This window comes from Amblyomma americanum, chromosome 2 (assembly GCF_052857255.1).
Source record: "Amblyomma americanum isolate KBUSLIRL-KWMA chromosome 2, ASM5285725v1, whole genome shotgun sequence".
In the NCBI taxonomy this organism is placed as follows: domain Eukaryota; kingdom Metazoa; phylum Arthropoda; class Arachnida; order Ixodida; family Ixodidae; genus Amblyomma; species Amblyomma americanum.
In genome coordinates, this window is record NC_135498.1 from 224,553,522 (window position 1) to 224,569,897 (window position 16,376).

At 42.6% G+C, this 16,376-nt stretch overlaps 1 protein-coding gene across 1 annotated transcript in view; it reads right to left on the minus strand.

Annotated features, from left to right (window-relative positions):
- Positions 1-2,331: 2,331 nt before the first annotated feature.
- LOC144120388 (uncharacterized) overlaps positions 2,332-16,376 on the minus strand; it is a 340,433-nt gene continuing 326,388 nt past the window's right edge. The window contains exon 4 of the mRNA XM_077652736.1: positions 2,332-2,497. Coding sequence (XP_077508862.1) covers positions 2,361-2,497 — 137 coding nt within the window. The 3' untranslated portion in view covers positions 2,332-2,360. The remainder of the gene's footprint in view (positions 2,498-16,376) is intronic.

Consider the following 16,376-nt stretch of genomic DNA (forward strand, 5'->3'; position numbering starts at 1 on the left):
GTGTTCGTTTCTGGTTATGGTTTCTGGAGCTTATAGACATGTTCGAGCAAAGTCCTTTAATCACCACCTTCTGCCAATACCGTCGACCTCGGCGCTGAATGCTATACGCAATGACGGACTATGCAGCCCTACAGCCTTCATTTGCGGCGGTGAGTATAACACCGGCATGGTTACCAACCTGTACGCTTTTGTTGTTAGCAGGTCACATTTCTCGTCGCTGCTTGTAAATAATGTGCTGAAAGCTCGTTTGACAAGCCTGAGCTCTCAACAGTGCTTACCTGCAAAACCCACCGATGCAGCTGATAGACAGGTTTGAGCAAAGAGGTATCATCACCACCTTCTACCAATCAACATCCACCTCAGAGCAGAATGTAATATGCATTGGCGGAATATGCGGCACTCCAGCCTTCATTTTGAGCTGCGGGGAAAACACCGGCCTAATTATCAGCGTGTACGCTTTTGGTTGTCAGCAGGTTCTGTTTCCCGCCTCTGCTACAAAATAAAGCGCTGCCAGCGGGTTTGACATGCTCGAGCTATGAATGGTACTTACCTGCAACACCCACCGTCGGCACTAATAGACACGTTCGAGCAAAGACCTTTCATCTCCGCCTCATACCAATTGTAGCGTAGTGTATTGTTGCGTAGCAGCCACTCTCACTCACTGTGGTGAACTTTGGGTGTGTGAAAGACGAATACAGCGCGCGGCTTCTCTATGCGTGTCTACGCTGAAAAGAAGTTCGTGTTCTTTATTTTTCATTCGCATTGTACCGTAGCAGCCACGCTCACGGACTGTATTGAATTTGTGCGTTAAAAACGATGACAGGGCCATCCATAGGTGTGAAGCTCTCTCTGAGTCGGAACGCTTGGACTCAACCTATTCAACCTTTGCAAAGTGACCTAGGTTCTATTGAGCGACAACTCGTTCTTAGAGTATAAATATATAGTTTAACCTTCAATGCTTTCTTCAGCAAAGCAGGCTTTCGTTAATGGGAAAGTGGAATTAAAGAGGAACCTTTGTTTTCCCTAGACCTTTGAGGCGCTACGTTTTGAAAATATGAGTGACCTCATCGCAGTTTTCTTCTCAAAATGGCTGCTTACAGTGAGATCTGTATTTCAACTTTTGTCGCCTTTTGTAGCTTTAGAAACTTCATTTTTCACGAAATGTAGCTCTTTCATGCCTAGAACAATGGCACAGTCAAAGATAAATTTCAAGTTTTGAAGCGAATAACGGGTGTTCGTTCGCGCATGGTGCTCTGTGTATGTGCACTACGCCGTTCATTCATATCATTCGAACCTATTTGCAAACGCGAACAACTTCTATTTTTTCTTAGTGTTCGTTCAAGTGTCCACGGGAGAACATAACTGCAGAAACCATAGCCGCCTTCAGACACTGTTTGTGCGCAACTGGAGGGCTGATTTATATGACCGCCAGAGCTGTTTGCAGGCAATTCTTCTCCCCGATGAAGCCGACGAGTGTTCTGCAGTTGACAGCGCGCGAAATTATGTAGTGAAAAGCAAGAAACAGCAGCTGTGTTTCTTCTGCGGTGCTTCCTACAGTTGATTTAACATTATGCCGCAATTTAAGCGTTTTAGTGTTATCTTCAAAAGGGTATCCTCAGATATTCCGGAAAGCTTAAAACTGCGCAAAAGACGAAGGCATCGGCAAAGAGGAACACACGAAACACCACGGGCTCTGCATGTTCCTCGTTGCCTATGTCCTTGTCTTTTGCGCAGTTGAGACCTTTCCGGAACTATCAACCAACTAGTTCGCAAGTACTTCCTACTTCGCAGAGGACACTGCGATGCGTCAAGGCAAGGAGTTTCCCGAAAAAATTCTTGCCACTTGGTTATTTTTATCGCGGCAGCAATATCCTCGCGCCCGCGTACCCCTGCCCTTGGCTGAAATTAGATGAAGAGAGATAACCTACTAAATATGCTTAATGCGCTCACCAACTTGCTGTAACTCTTTTCGTATTGCTGATGACTAAAGTATCTCTAATCAAAACGACCTTAATAAATGGTTCAAATCTCACGTTCAATTAATTGAGTTAAATACGCTCCAGCAAAAAACATGCGTTCAGCAATACATCAGCAGTGTAGCAAATGATTCTGGGTTCACATAACAGGGGCGCAAAAAACAAAAATCTGGAACAGACCAAGTGATTACACACGCGGACGAAAGCTACTACGTATCGTTCAGCACTTCTGTGTCCCAAATTTGGTGGTCCCGTCATCGACTATCCTCCATCTGGGGGGAAGAAATGCATGCGTAATCCAGCGGTAATTATATGTACTTTATTTTCTCGCTTTACCTGCACGAGTTCGACATTTCCTGAGGGAAACTGCTTCCTCGCAAAATATTAAATGCCATCACTGCAGTTTTTGGTTGGTACACTCTGGAACTCCTTCGTTATATTGTTTTTGACCAACATCAGCTGAATGGCGTCTTCAAAGTCCCCTGTGAGGCTTGGCTCTCGGGAAGCCACAGCGAATGATTCTGCAAAATGGAAACACAAATGGGGATTTAGTAGCGCCTGAGGCTTTCGGAAGGAATTACATGGCACGCAGAGATACCATTTCTGAGGCTCGATATCTAACGTTGAAAACTAAATTAAATAAGCAACTAGATGAACATGAACAAGCAGATGAAAAGGAAGCATGCATATTCAGCGCTGTAGTGCTTGGCACAAACTTTTTGCATATTTCTGATATATATCGGCATGCACCTTTCCTTTGATTTGCTGTGTACTTGTTCGTTGCTCCCAGTGCATAGAGCGCGCTTAGGTTGACCTGATAAAAAGTCATTTATTCTTTAGTTCTCCAGTCCCGATTAGCTCATTTTTAGAATGTGGCTTTGATTGGTTGATTGTTAAATTTCGCATCATTGTCTTCGGTGCCGCGGTCGGCGTAGGCGTCCGCAGCATCACTTGCTGCATGTTTCGGTTGGCAATGATTTAGACCGGCAGAGTAGAACGCTCGGTCTTAAAATTAACATGCAGAAACCCAAAGTAATGTTCAACAGCCTCGCAGAGGAAACCTAGTTCACCGTTCTTCGCGAGGTGCTGAAAGTGGTAAGGGAATAAGTCTACTTAGGGCAAGTAGTGGCTGCTGATTCGGATCATGAGAAGGAAATGTTGTGTTTTGTTGTGTTGGGCTTAACGGCACATGGCAGCTAAGGCCATCATGCGCCAAGCACAAGGTATAAGAAATGTTTTCTGCCACATTTTCAAAAATTTGAAAAGCGATCGCTGATGAAGAAGGCCTAAAAGCTTTTAACTGGCTAGTAATAACAAAGGAAAAAATTTATAAACGTCTCATGGTAAAAACATTAAAGAAGGTCAGGTAGACTCAGCGGCTACCATTGGTGATCAAGGATCTCAAGGAACCCAACCCATCAAATAAAAACTTCAGGGTTCTTCTCATGAGTGAGAAAGTGGCTGAGATGTGTCATATACTAATACAAACCAGTGTATCAAAGGTTAGTTTTTCAAGAATGCCTGCATCTTTTAGAAAGCTAAAAACAAAATATATTAAGAAATCACCTAAGAGCAGTGTTCGGTGAAAAAGAATGATTTTTTGTTAAACTGTGTAAAGTAATTTTCCTATTTTTTCCAGTTTCGCACAGCAGAAGAAAATGCGGTTGACCGTAAGTTCATCTCCGCATTCTTCACAAACAAGTTTGTCTTATTTTGTTAGCACGAAGTTGTGCGTAAGGTGTGTGTGACGTATTCGGAGACGGCATAGAATCACTTTCTTGAAACGTTCCTGGTGCACACGTGGCTTCCATTTGCCTAAAAAGCGGCTTTACCAAGTGTAGCTTAATATTAGTTTCGCTGTTCCAAGCCGACTGCCATTTTTTCTTTAGTTTCAATTGTACTACGTTCGTGCAATCCTTAGGGAATCTTTTTGCTCTTTTTTTATTGCCCTGCCAACAGCTTCAGCAGCGCGTAACTCTGCTCTCTCGTTGTCTTTTATTCCGACACCATTCGTGACCCAGCAGAGGTTTCCGTTTTGTCCTTGAGCTGTGGCTGTGACTATGCTGCTTACGATGTCACCAAGTACAGGAGCGATTGCGTTTCATGAGTGGAGAGGTGTAACTGTTGGTGAGGTTCTCGTTTACTATTTTTTCAATGGCCACGCAGATTGCGTAAAATTATGCCGTGAAGATGGATGTGCACTGTGCAAGTCGCACTGTTTCTTCCGAATTACTAGCTTACTACGACTATGACTATTACTGTGACTACGACTATTGCTATCGTGTATTAGATGAAACCTGTCTACATAGACCGACATTTTATGAAAAAGGATAAAGAATGCGTTAAACAGGAAAACGGAGTGGAGTGGCATTGACAGCCTGACAATAAACGCTACGGTTCTCAAGGATAAAGAGCTAGCAGACCACATCAAAAGCTTCTTTAATGATATAAGAACCGAGAGTATCGGTGATGACGCCCCCACAATCATCCCAGTGAATTCAATTACATTATTTGTGCGGCTCACTTGTACCTGGGAAGTAATAACGTTTATCCAGAGCCTCAAGAACAGCCGCAGTGAAAATGCCAATGGCATCGAAATCAGACCTGTTAAATATGTAGTGGATATTATTGCACCTGTATTAACTCATATTTTAGCACTTAATTGTGAATAGACGTTTTTCCCCAGAGCATGAAGGTCACGAAAATGGCAGTTATACGCAAAGGAGAAGATAGGGATATTGTGAGTATTTATAGTCCAGGGTTTATACTGCCAATTTCTTTCTGAATGCATAGAAAAGATAATGTCCGAATGGATAGTTTCTCTCGCCGATATATTTTAGTAACAGATAGTCAGCATGATTTAAGACAAAGTCGTTGTACAGAAACCGCCTTGCTAGTTAAAAATGACATAATACTAGATAACTTCGAAAAAAGATAATGACGCTTGGTATTTACCTAGACTACAACAAAGCTTTTGACCGCGTTAACCACGACTTATTGCTCAGAAAATTAGAAAGATATGGAATCCGAGGACTATCGCTCCAGCTTCTAAAATCATACCTTCACGCAGAAATCCAATTTGTAGCAATTAACGAACAGAAATCAAGCCCTCTACAGATAAAAACTGGCGTTCCACAAGGCAGTATCCTAGGTCCCATACTGTTTATGTACAATGTAAACGAGATTGGTCAAACAACCCCCAGGTGTCAATTCGCAATCTGCCCCGATGAATGCACTGTGTATGGCTGCATTGTATGACAGTACTGCATGACTGTAGCACTGTATGACTGTGACTGTACTGTCCTGTGTAGGCCGAGATGTATCATGTACGCGTCGCGAAGCAAGCTCCGCTTGCAACACGCTTCAAGCATGGTCGCAAATAATAAACCAGCTGATCAACGAAGCAAAAACAAGATTGGTTCTGTTTAGAGCTCGAGGAAGTTGAGTGAAGTTGACACATATTATCATATTAAAACCATTTAGTTCGGTCTGCGCAACGCGCCCGCCACATTTGAAAGGTTGAAGGATAACATCTTGCGAAAGTTCAAGTGGAAGACATGACTCTGCTACTTGGGCGACATTGTTGTCTTTTCCGCCGATTTCCCCACGCACCTCGCCCACTTACGGCACGTTTTGACTTGCCTGACTGACGCCGGCCTGCAGCTGGATCTCAATAAGTGCCACTTCACAGCTCGGAAGTTGACCATCTTGAGCCACAACATCTCCAAGGAAGGCGTTCTCCCTGACCCGGCCATGCTCTGTGCTGTGACGCAATTTCCTAAACCTATGTCGCTCAAGCAACTTCGAAGCTTCATAGGTTTGTGTTCCTATTTCCGGCTCTTCGTACGCAATTTCGCGTCCATCACTGCGCCGCTGACGAATCTACTTGGCGGATACAATGACATGTCTGGCTGGTCGGCCGAGTGCGTTGGTGTGTTGTGTTGGGTTTTATGGCACATAGGCAGCTAAGGCCATCATGCGCCAAGCACAATGTATAGAATTGCTTTTCTAAAGAATGTTTTGGAGTATGAAAAAGAGGCGATGGTGCAGATGACTTAAAAAGATTGAACTGCCTAGTAATAAAAGAAGGGAAGAAATTTGGAAATGGCTAATGGCAAAAGCCTTAAAAAGGTCAGGCAGCCTTAGCGGCTTTCCTTGGCTAGCAAGCATTTTGACTTTTCGAGGCTCCCAACCAATCAAATAAACAACCTCAGCCTACTTCTCAAGAACGAGAGAGTGGCTGAGGTGTATCATGTATAAAATAATTCCAGTGGTTAAAAAATTACAGCTTTTCAAGTACGCCTGCTGCTTTTAAAAAGCTAAAAATGGAAGGTATGTTAACAATGGCATTATCAGCTAAAAGCAATGTAGGGTGGAAAGGAATGCATTCATGATAAAATTGAGTAAAGTACATTTTCTTAGTTTTTCTGGTTTCATACATGAGAATAAAATGTGGTTAAATGTAAGTTCATCTCCACATTCTTCGCAAACAGGTTTATCTTGTTTTGTTAGCAGGAAGTTGTGCGTAAGCTGCGTGTGGCCTAGTCTGAGACGGCATAAAATCACTTCTTTAAAACGTTCTTGGTGCGCACATGACTTAAATTCACCTAAAATCGGCTTTACTAAGTGTAGTTTATTATTCAATTCGCTGTTCCAAGCCGATTGCCATTTTTTCCTTAACTTCCTTTGTACTAATTTCATGCAGTCATTCAAGGGTATAATTACTTTTTTTATTTCCTTGCCACGAGCTTGAGAAGCACAGAAATCTGCTCGCTCATTGCCTTTTATGCCGACATGACTCGGGACCCAGCAGAGTTTAATGTTTTTTCTTCTAGCTGCGGCTGTTACTATGTTGTGTATAATGTCATCAAGTATAGGAGTGATTGCGTTTCTTGAGTGGAGAACTGTAAGTATACTTAAAGAGTCGGTGTAAATAATAGCGTTTTTGAGGTTCTCGCCGAGTATTTTTTCTACGGTCCCATATACTGCGTAACATTCTGCAGTGAAGATGGATGCGCACTGTGGAAGTCGTATTGTTGTCTCCGAATTCCCTCGCACCACTGCACTTCCTACATAAGTATCCGTTTTCGAACCGTCAGTATAAAAGGCTGTGAAACCATTGTATTTTTCCTCAAGTGCCAGAAATTCTTGTACTATTTGGCGTTGTGAAGTTTGCTTTTTGCGGAACTGTGTGAGAGTGAAATCGCACAATGTAGGAAAATCGTACCATGGAGGCAGTGGGCGTCGTCTTTGCGCAATGCTGGTTAATGTGTTCAGTACGCCGAGATTCTGGCAGATATCTTCAAAGCGTAAGAGCAGTGGCCTGGTGGTTTGCGGTTTGTTGTTAAAGATTGTTCTGGATAGACACTTAGTAACTATTTCATAGCAGATGTGTTTAGGAAGGGAACGGATTTTTAGGACGTATGAGCATGTAAGCATGCTTCTTCTATCTGTAAGTGATGGTTCGTTTGTTTCGACATAAAGACTGTTTATAAGCGACGTCCTGTAAGCGCCAGTGGAAAGACGCAACCCCAAATTATGCACTGGATCTAGTCGTTTCAAGTAGGATGGCCTTGCCGAAGCATACACCAGGCAACCATAGTCTAAGCAGGACCGTACCACAGAGCGATAGATGTGTAGAAGGCTTGCCCTGTCAGAACCCCAGTGTTTGTGTGAAAGCACTTTGAGTATATTTTCTTTTTCAACGCTTTTATGTGAGGTAGAAAAGTTAGTTTTCGGTCAAATGTTATGCCTAAGAATTTGTGTTTAGTTTTTAAAGGTAACTGGGTTTCGTTTATGTGTAATGTGGGATCTGTCTGTAGACCCCGTTTAAGTGAAAAAAGTAAGGCCACTGTTTTCTGTGCAGAGAACTGGGAACCATTCCGGTCTGCCCATGTTGCCAGTTTATTTACATTTAGCTGTATTTGTCTTTCGCAAGTGGATATGTTTGAGGATGTACATGCTATCTGAAGATCGTCAACATAGACAGAATATATAATAGACCTTGGGATTGTTTTCCTAATAGAATTCATTTTTACGACGAAGATAGTTGTACTTACATACATCCTTGGGGTACCCCATTTTTCTTTCAAAAGGTCGAGCCTAGGCGCACAAGGAATGAGCGATTGGATAAAAAGTCTTTTATGCAATTTAACATCCTGCCGCGGACGCCAAGCTCGGCAAGGTCTTGCAGAATCCCAAACCTCCAGGTTGTGTCGTATGCCTTTTCTAAGTAAAAAAAGACTGCAAGACAGTGTTGTCTGTGTATAAACGCATCTCTGACAGTATTTTCAAGGCGGACTAGGTGATCTGTGGTGCACCATCCTTTTTAAAGCCACATTGATGGCTGTAGAGAAGTTCACGGGATTGAAGGACAAAAGTTATTCTTATGTTTAGGACACTTTCAAAGGACTTGGCGAGGCAACTGGTAAGGGCTATGAGTCTATAACTGTTTGGAGAGGTTGGTGGCTTCCCGGGTTTAAGAAACGGCACAATAATAGCTTCTTTCCAAGCTTTGGGTATTTTTCCTGATACCCAAACTTTGTTAAAAAACTTTAGAAGTGCCTCTACGGCAGGTTCAGAAAGATGAGCTAGCATTTGGTAATGTATTTGGTCTGGGCCGGGGGCAGTATGTTTACCGGCAGAAAGTACTGTTTGGATGTCTTGTATTGTAATTAAACTATTGTACGGTTCATTTGTACCGCAACCTGTCCGCAGTCTTTGTTTCTCTGCTGTCTTTTTGTATTTTAAAATGAATCGCTGTAGTGGGATGAGCTGGAAAGTTCGGAAAAATATTCGCCTAAAATATCTGCCTGTTGTTCTAGACTAGTCTGTACACCGGGAGCGGTAAGAAGGGGGACTGTGAACGGAGAGTAGTTGCCTTTTAGCTTTCTAACCTCCCACTTTTGTTTTGATGTGGTTGAGTTGTTTATCGACGACACGTAATTTTTCCAAGATTTTTCGGCACTACGACGGATATAACGAGCTTTCGCTCTCGCCTTTTTAAATTTTATAAAATTCTCCTGTGCAGGGTATCTGCGAAAAATGCCCCAGGCTTTGGTTTGTTTCTTTTTTGCTTCTTTACATTCTTTTGTGTACCAGTATTTGTGATTTTGAAGTTTGAAGTTTGAAGTTTGAAAGTTTATTCTGCCATATTACAATATGCCCCCGGGGAGAGGCAAAAGGAGGCAGACAGAGCGTGCCTCCTGACGAGGCCTACACCCCGGCTTACACATCTGGACACTGGTGACTAGACGGCAAATCATGTTTACAAAAAAAAACAATCATTTTCAAGAAAAGAACAGCACACTTTAGGGTATCAAACCTGACCACGAGACAAGAGAGAAAGACATTACTATATTCTTAAAAAAACAAAAACATGACATCGTTACGCCCGAACTGCAATCATAAATGCAACATAGATAATAACTAAAAAAGCGAAAATAATTAGAAAATTCGATAACTGGCACTGGAGTATAAATATAGAGACAACAAAAAAAGAATCAGTACCAACTAGACTCAAGTAATCACAAAATTACAAAACAGGAAAGAGCAACTTCAATTTTTTCTTAAAGGCAATAGAGCTCGTAGCTTCTTGAGCCATTGTCACTAAAGATGGGTGCGCATTACATAAGGCTGCAATTTGGTTAGTTACACTTTGTGTTCCATAATTCGTTCTGGATCTTGTAGCAGATAGGGAAACCAAGCGCAATTCATATTTAATGTTTCTAGATAAGTACATATTCTGGAAAGAAGAGAAATCCTCCTTAATTTTATAAAACATGTGAATCGTTAAGCTAAAGTTGTAACAGTCAAGGAAACAGCGTGCATGAAAAGTTTTGAAGAGGTTTGTTTCATCAGTTGGATTTATACATAAGGCACGTAAGGCTCTTTTCTGGAGGGCAAATAATTTATGTGAATCAGTTTTATTGCAGGTACCCCATACTAGATGAGAGTGCACCAAAGCAAAATATAATTGTTTTCTAACCTGCATTGGTAAAAGGTGTCTTAATCGGTAAATCACACATAACGATCTTGCCATTTTCAATCGGATGTTGTTCACGTGATCACTCCACCCTATATCACTGCGGAAATACACACCAATAAACCGAATGCTATGCACTTCTTCAATTCTTAGGTTATTAAAGTGAAGTGAGATGTGGTGATCTACTGGCTTATTTTTTGGGTGGAAAAGCATGAATTTCGTTTTGTTAACATTCAATTCAAGTTGATTAACAGAGAGCCAGACCATTAACTCTTTCATCCAGGCATTTGATTGCTGCTCAAGTGTTTGTAGGTTAGTGCCTGAAAAGAACACGTTTGTGTCATCGGCATACAACACAATATTAGTAGTTAAAGGAATATTAACAATGTCATTGATGTACACAATGAACAAAAGGGGCCCTAGAATAGAACCTTGGGGCACGCCAAAGTTTACTAAACCAAATTCAGATTTTATATCGTGTATTTTCGCGCATTGCCTCCGTGAATTTAAATTACTCTCAAATAGTTTATTGGCAATTCCACGAATTCCGTATATCTAACTTTTTAAGTAATATTGAATACTTAACCGAATCAAAAGCCTTACAAAAATCAAGCAATATTCCAACAGTGTAAAGTCTACTTTCAAAATTCTGAATTGAACAGTTTTTTATGTATAATAGTGCTGTTTGGGTTGATTTACCTTGCTGAAAGCCATACTGCTCTGCGCAAATTAAATTTTTAGCTTGGAGGAAGCTATAAACTCGCTTGAAAAGTATACGCTCAGCTACTTTTGAAAACAGTGGCAGCACTGAAATGGGGCGATAATTATTCGGGTCAGTTTTCTTTCCCCCTTTGAAGACCACTGTAACACGCGCAACTTTAAGTTTTTCAGGAAAGACTCCTGTGAGCAGCTTTCTATTACAGATATTTGCGAGAGGGCCAGCGATATTTCTAACAACACATTTAATCGAAAAAACGGCTATTTCGTCATCACCAGGTAAAGAAGTGTTCCTAAGAGAATTTATGATGGATTGTACTTCATCTATTGAAGTGGGCGACAGAAATATGGAAGCATTACTTCTGGTAAGCATATATGACTCTACTGTTCTAGTTGCATAAGAATGAGCAGCCCCGTGATGAGCTCCAGCTACTATGAAATGATCGTTAAGTTTATTGGCAAGTGAAACTCCCGTGTAATTGATTCCATTAATTCGTAGTTCGCAGGGAAGATCCTTTTTCTTATTCCCTATGATTGCATTGATACCTTGCCAGATCAATTTAGGGTTGTGCGAAACTGCCGAAAACTTGTTTTTATAAAATAAAGACTTCGCCTTCTCTAAATCTATATTTAGTCTGTTTCGGAACTTCTTAAAATCAATTAAATCCTCTGGGTTTCTAGTTCTTAGAAAACGAGAAAACATTTCATTCTTTTCATCAATCCGTTTCAGGAGAGCACTTGTTATCCATTCTTTCCTTGCCTTTCTATGCTTTTTTATAGTCATAATGGGGAAGCCTGCATCGTAAAGTTTTAGCAGTATTTCAATAAATACTTCATTCGCTTGTGTAGGGTCTGTTTCATGATATACTTCGATCCAATTAGTAGACGACATCAAGTTACAAATTCGGGCAATATTATTATCATCATAAATTCTCCGCACGCGATAAAGACCGTCAGGATTCTTTTTCTCTGAAACAAGTGAAAAGATGGGCAGATGATCCCTGATCCCTGATGAAAAAACACCTGATGTAGTTCTGTTTGCCGGAATACTTGTAAAAGATAGATCAATTAGTGTTTCGGAGTATTTTGATATGCGCGTGGGTAAATCAATAGTATTCTCGCAACCATTAGAAAGGAATATTTCACTTAATGTGATCTTTGAAGGAATATCTTCCATGAAGTTAATGTTAAAATCCTCAATTACAATAATGCGCCAATTATTAAGGTTTGCTAGCTTCAGGAAGGACTCAATCCATCTAAAAAATTGTCCACATCACCTTGAGGCGGGCGATACAGTGCCATTATGATAATGTTATGAAAAAGTATGCATAATACTTCAAAGTCATTGTGCACGAGGGAATAATCTGGCACATTGTCAAAAGATAAGTGTTTCCGGACATATAGAGACACACCACCACCACGCCTGCCGTCTCAAAAAACTTAAATTGGTTTGTAGTCACCAAGCTGAATAACATCTGAATTTGTATGAAACCATGTTTCTGTAAATGCAATGAAGTCAAAATGAATGTTAAGTTTGTGTAATTCTGCTTCTACTTCTTCGCCTTTGTTTTTTAGGCTCTGGGAATTTAAATGATAAAAAGACAAAGTGCTACGAGAATTGTAGGCATTACTCTTCAACATTTCGTTGAATGACTCAGAAGTGAAGTATGCCATTTTTGAGCAAGTTCACTGCGCAACCTCTCAGCTTAATGCATTTAAATTATTTTGTCGACGTCTTCCTCGCAAGCGATCCTGATAACCCGTGCGCCTGGCTGTTTCGGAGCAAAAACCTTTCCTTCCCTCGACCAGACAAACTCATAGTTCATTTCTTTAGCTTTCTTTTTAGCGAGCCACATTAGTTTCTTGTTGAAAGGGGTCAGGTGATCAAAAAACCTGACGTCGTTATCACATTCTTTTCGCTTCGCGAACCAGTCTGTCTTCGTAGATCGTCTGGCAAAACGGATTAGAACTACAGGGACCCTGTCAGCCTCGCAAGGAAGACGATGTAGCCCTTCAACGTCGGTTTCTGCAATAGAGGGCAACTCAAGTTTCCTCGCAAGGTCGTTAACTTTGTCCAGCAGCTTTTCACCATCGGTCACAGGTAGTCCATGAATTTCCATATTTTGACGCCTACTGCACTGATTTAGGTCGTTCAGTTCTTGGCGAAGTTCTTGAATTTCAAGTCTGTCGTGGTTTTTCTCAATGATGTCAACTCTGTTGCGAAGCAATTCAATTTCCCTTTCATGCCTCTCCGATGTTTCTAGTAGTTTATCGTAGGTGTCAGACATGTGTTGGAGGGACGTTTCGATGTTTGAAACAGTTTCCCTCAAACTTGTCAAGTCATCTACTTTTGCTGTAAGGTATGCAAGTGATTTACTGATGTCACTAAGCTGCTTGCTTAAACCAACAGGAGTCTGATTACTCTGAGATGTGCTTCTGTCATTGGAGCGAGACGCTGGTGTACGGCATGTCAAGCATTTCAGAGCTTTTCTTGTTTTAGCGTCTTTACTTTTAAAAACCCGTTCCCCAACTTTCCAACATGATATTTTTGGCAACAATCGGCACATGTCACACAGTCTTCACCTTCTTCAATAGTCTCATAACAAGCAGAGCAGAGATCATCATTCTTGAGCGGCATTTCACACACAGAGCTGGACACTAGTGCAGCAGCAGCAGCAGCAGCAGCAACGGCAGGTAAGCAAAAAAACGGAATCAAGTAGCAGAAAAACTAACCTGCAAAGTAAAAAAAAAACGCCGCTTGAACACTTTGCGGTTGTTCCTACCGCCGCCACCGCTGCCCGATGAGTGAAGAAGTTGACGCTCTTCCAGGCTTCATGAATCAGGAGGGGGCGTAGATTGAAAGTGCTGGCCGGTAGGGGGTGTATCTTTTCCAGATGCACCCAGCGTAGCTGAACTAAAGATCGTACGCGTCGCAGTTATCTGCGAAGTCAAAAAAACGCCGCTTGAACACTTTGCGGTTGTTCCTACAGCCGCCACCGCTGCCCGATGAGTGAAGAAGTTGACGCTCTTCCAGAAGAAGAAGAAAGGGAATTTTAATGAAAGAAAGGCGGAGAGGTCGGCCGGTGGTAACAGGGCCCTGGCCTGCTACTCCACACAGGGGAAAGGGAAGAGGAGGAAAAGGAAAGTGTGAATGAAGGCTGATGATGGCATAATACAATGAGTTTCACGGGTGATGGCTTTATGAATCAGGAGGGGGGGTAGATTGAAAGTGCTGGCCGGTAGGGGGTGTATCTTTTCCAGATGCACCCAGCGTAGCTGAACTGAAGATCGTACGCGTCGCAGTTATCTGCGAAGTCAAAAAAAAAACGCCGCTTGAACAATTTCGGTTGTTCCTACCGCCGCCACCGCTGCCCGATGAGTGAAGAAGTTGACGCTCTTCCAGGCTTCATGAATCAGGAGGGGGCGTAGATTGAAAGTGCTGGCCGGTAGGGGGTGTATCTTTTCCAGATGCACCCAGCGTAGCTGAACTGAAGATCGTACGCGTCGCAGTTATCTGCGAAGTAAAAAAAAAACGCCGCTTGAACACTTTGCGGTTGTTCCTACCGCCGCCACCGCTGCCCGATGAGATTTTGTTTTACTATTCCAGAGGATTGAGGAATAGCTTGGCGTGCAGCGGCAATAATACAGTTTGTGAGAAATTCGTTTAGTCACGTGGTCAGAAACTATTCTATCTAGACTGGCTTTTTGACGGTACAGTGCCCACTCGGCTAAGTGCAGTTTCCATCGTTGTGGTTTAGTTGTTATTACTTCGGGTGAATGTGCTAAGCTAATTAGTATGGGTAGATGATCACTTCCATATGGGTTATCTAAGACATCCCAATTAAAATCTGTAAAAATCGAGGACGAACTAAAAGACAAATCTGTGCAACTGAATTTTCCTGAGCTAGGGGAACAATAGGTTTGTTTGCCAGTGTTCAGGAGGCAAAGGATATTGGAGAGTATAAAATCCTCAATCAGTTGGCCTCTAGTGTCGGTTTTGTTACCGCCCCAAAAACTGGAGTGGGCGTTAAAATCTCCGACCATCAAAAACGGTTCTGGTAGTTGCACTAAAAGGTCTTGTAAATCTTGGAGTGTTATTTTAAGATGCGGATCAATATAAACGCAGCACACTGTGAGTGTTTTAAATGTGTGCAGGATGGCCGCCACAGCTTCTAATTTGGTTTTAAGCTTCGGTTCTCGGGCTGCGATTCCACTGTTAACAGTGATGGCTACGCCACCCGAAAGCCGGCTCGCCTGCTCTCGGTCACGGCGGACGACCTTTTAGTGTTTTAGAATGTTTTCGTGTTTAGAGCCTAAATTTGTCTCCTGTAAACACAAGGCGACAGGTGAGTATGTGGCTAATATGTCTTTTATGTCGCTTAGGTTATGTAAGAGTCCCCTACAGTTCCAGTGTATAAAAGCCATCTTGTATTATGTGGGTACTGAAAGGAACTAGGTTGGGTTTTCAGGCGCCCTTATTCGGTGCTTTTCTTTTTTTTTTCAGTCTATGGAGCCGCGCCGCCCTTCCGACGTCGACGCCATAGGACTACTTTGACTTGTGCCCCTCGTGTCCATCGCATCCTCCGACACGCTGGACGAACGTGCGAGCCGCACGTTTGTTTTCATGTTCGGCCTCTCCGTGTGGGGAGGGACCTTGGGGCCCGCGGACCTGGAGGCCCGCGCGTCCTGTTTTGTGGGTGGTGGCGCAGCGCTAGCTGCTGCCACCTTGCGCACGGGTGGCCTCGCTACAGGCTCACTGCGTGTGGCCTGAGTGGGAGCCGAAAGCGGCTGTAGTGCTGTGCCTCTTTGCACCACATCGGAGAAAGTAGGTTTGTGTATCGAAGCTACCCTCTTCCGCGCTTCCCTAAATGTTATGTTTTCTTTGACTTTGATTGTGACAACCTCCTTTTCTTGTTTCCATACTGGACATGCGCGTGAGTATGCAGGATGGCTGCCCTCACAATTTACACATAGGTGAGGTTCAACTGCACAGTTTTCAGAATCGTGTTCATGGGAAGAGCATTTAGCACATGTGAGTTGGCCCCGGCAACTCTGAGAGCTGTGGCCGTAACGTTGGCATTTGAAGCAGCGTCGTGGGTTTGGTATGTACTGTCTTAGTTGGAGCTTTATGTAGCCTATTTCTACGGAGTCGGGGAGGATACTAGATGCAAATGTCAGGACAATGTGCTTTGTGGGGATTACTTTATTATCTCGTCTCATTTTTGTCCCGTACACGTTTGCCACGTTTTGCTCCTTCAAACCTTCCAGAAGTTCTTCATCAGTTACATATTTGAGGTCATCATCTGAGATAACTCCCCGAACAGTATTCAAAGATCGGTGTGTGCTGATTGTGACCGGTATATCTCCAAATGACTTCACTTCTGACAATTTCTCTTGTTGGTGGTTGTATAAAACTTCTAAAAGAAGGTCTCCGTTTGCTAGGTTTTTGATCTTGTACCCTTCTCCTAAGGCACTTGTTAAAGTCCTGGTAACAATGAATGGTGACACTTGTCTAGCAGTCTGTTCCTCTTGTTCGCTGTGAACAACGTGGAATCGAGGGAAGCTTGTAGCGTTTTTTTTTTGAAGAATTTATGTCTCGGTGCGCCCTCTTTTTCGAGGGAGATAGGTTTGAACAAAATGAGAAGCCATGGAATGTGTTCTTTGTTCGGCAATGGTGGCAGCCACCCACCATGGAGCCC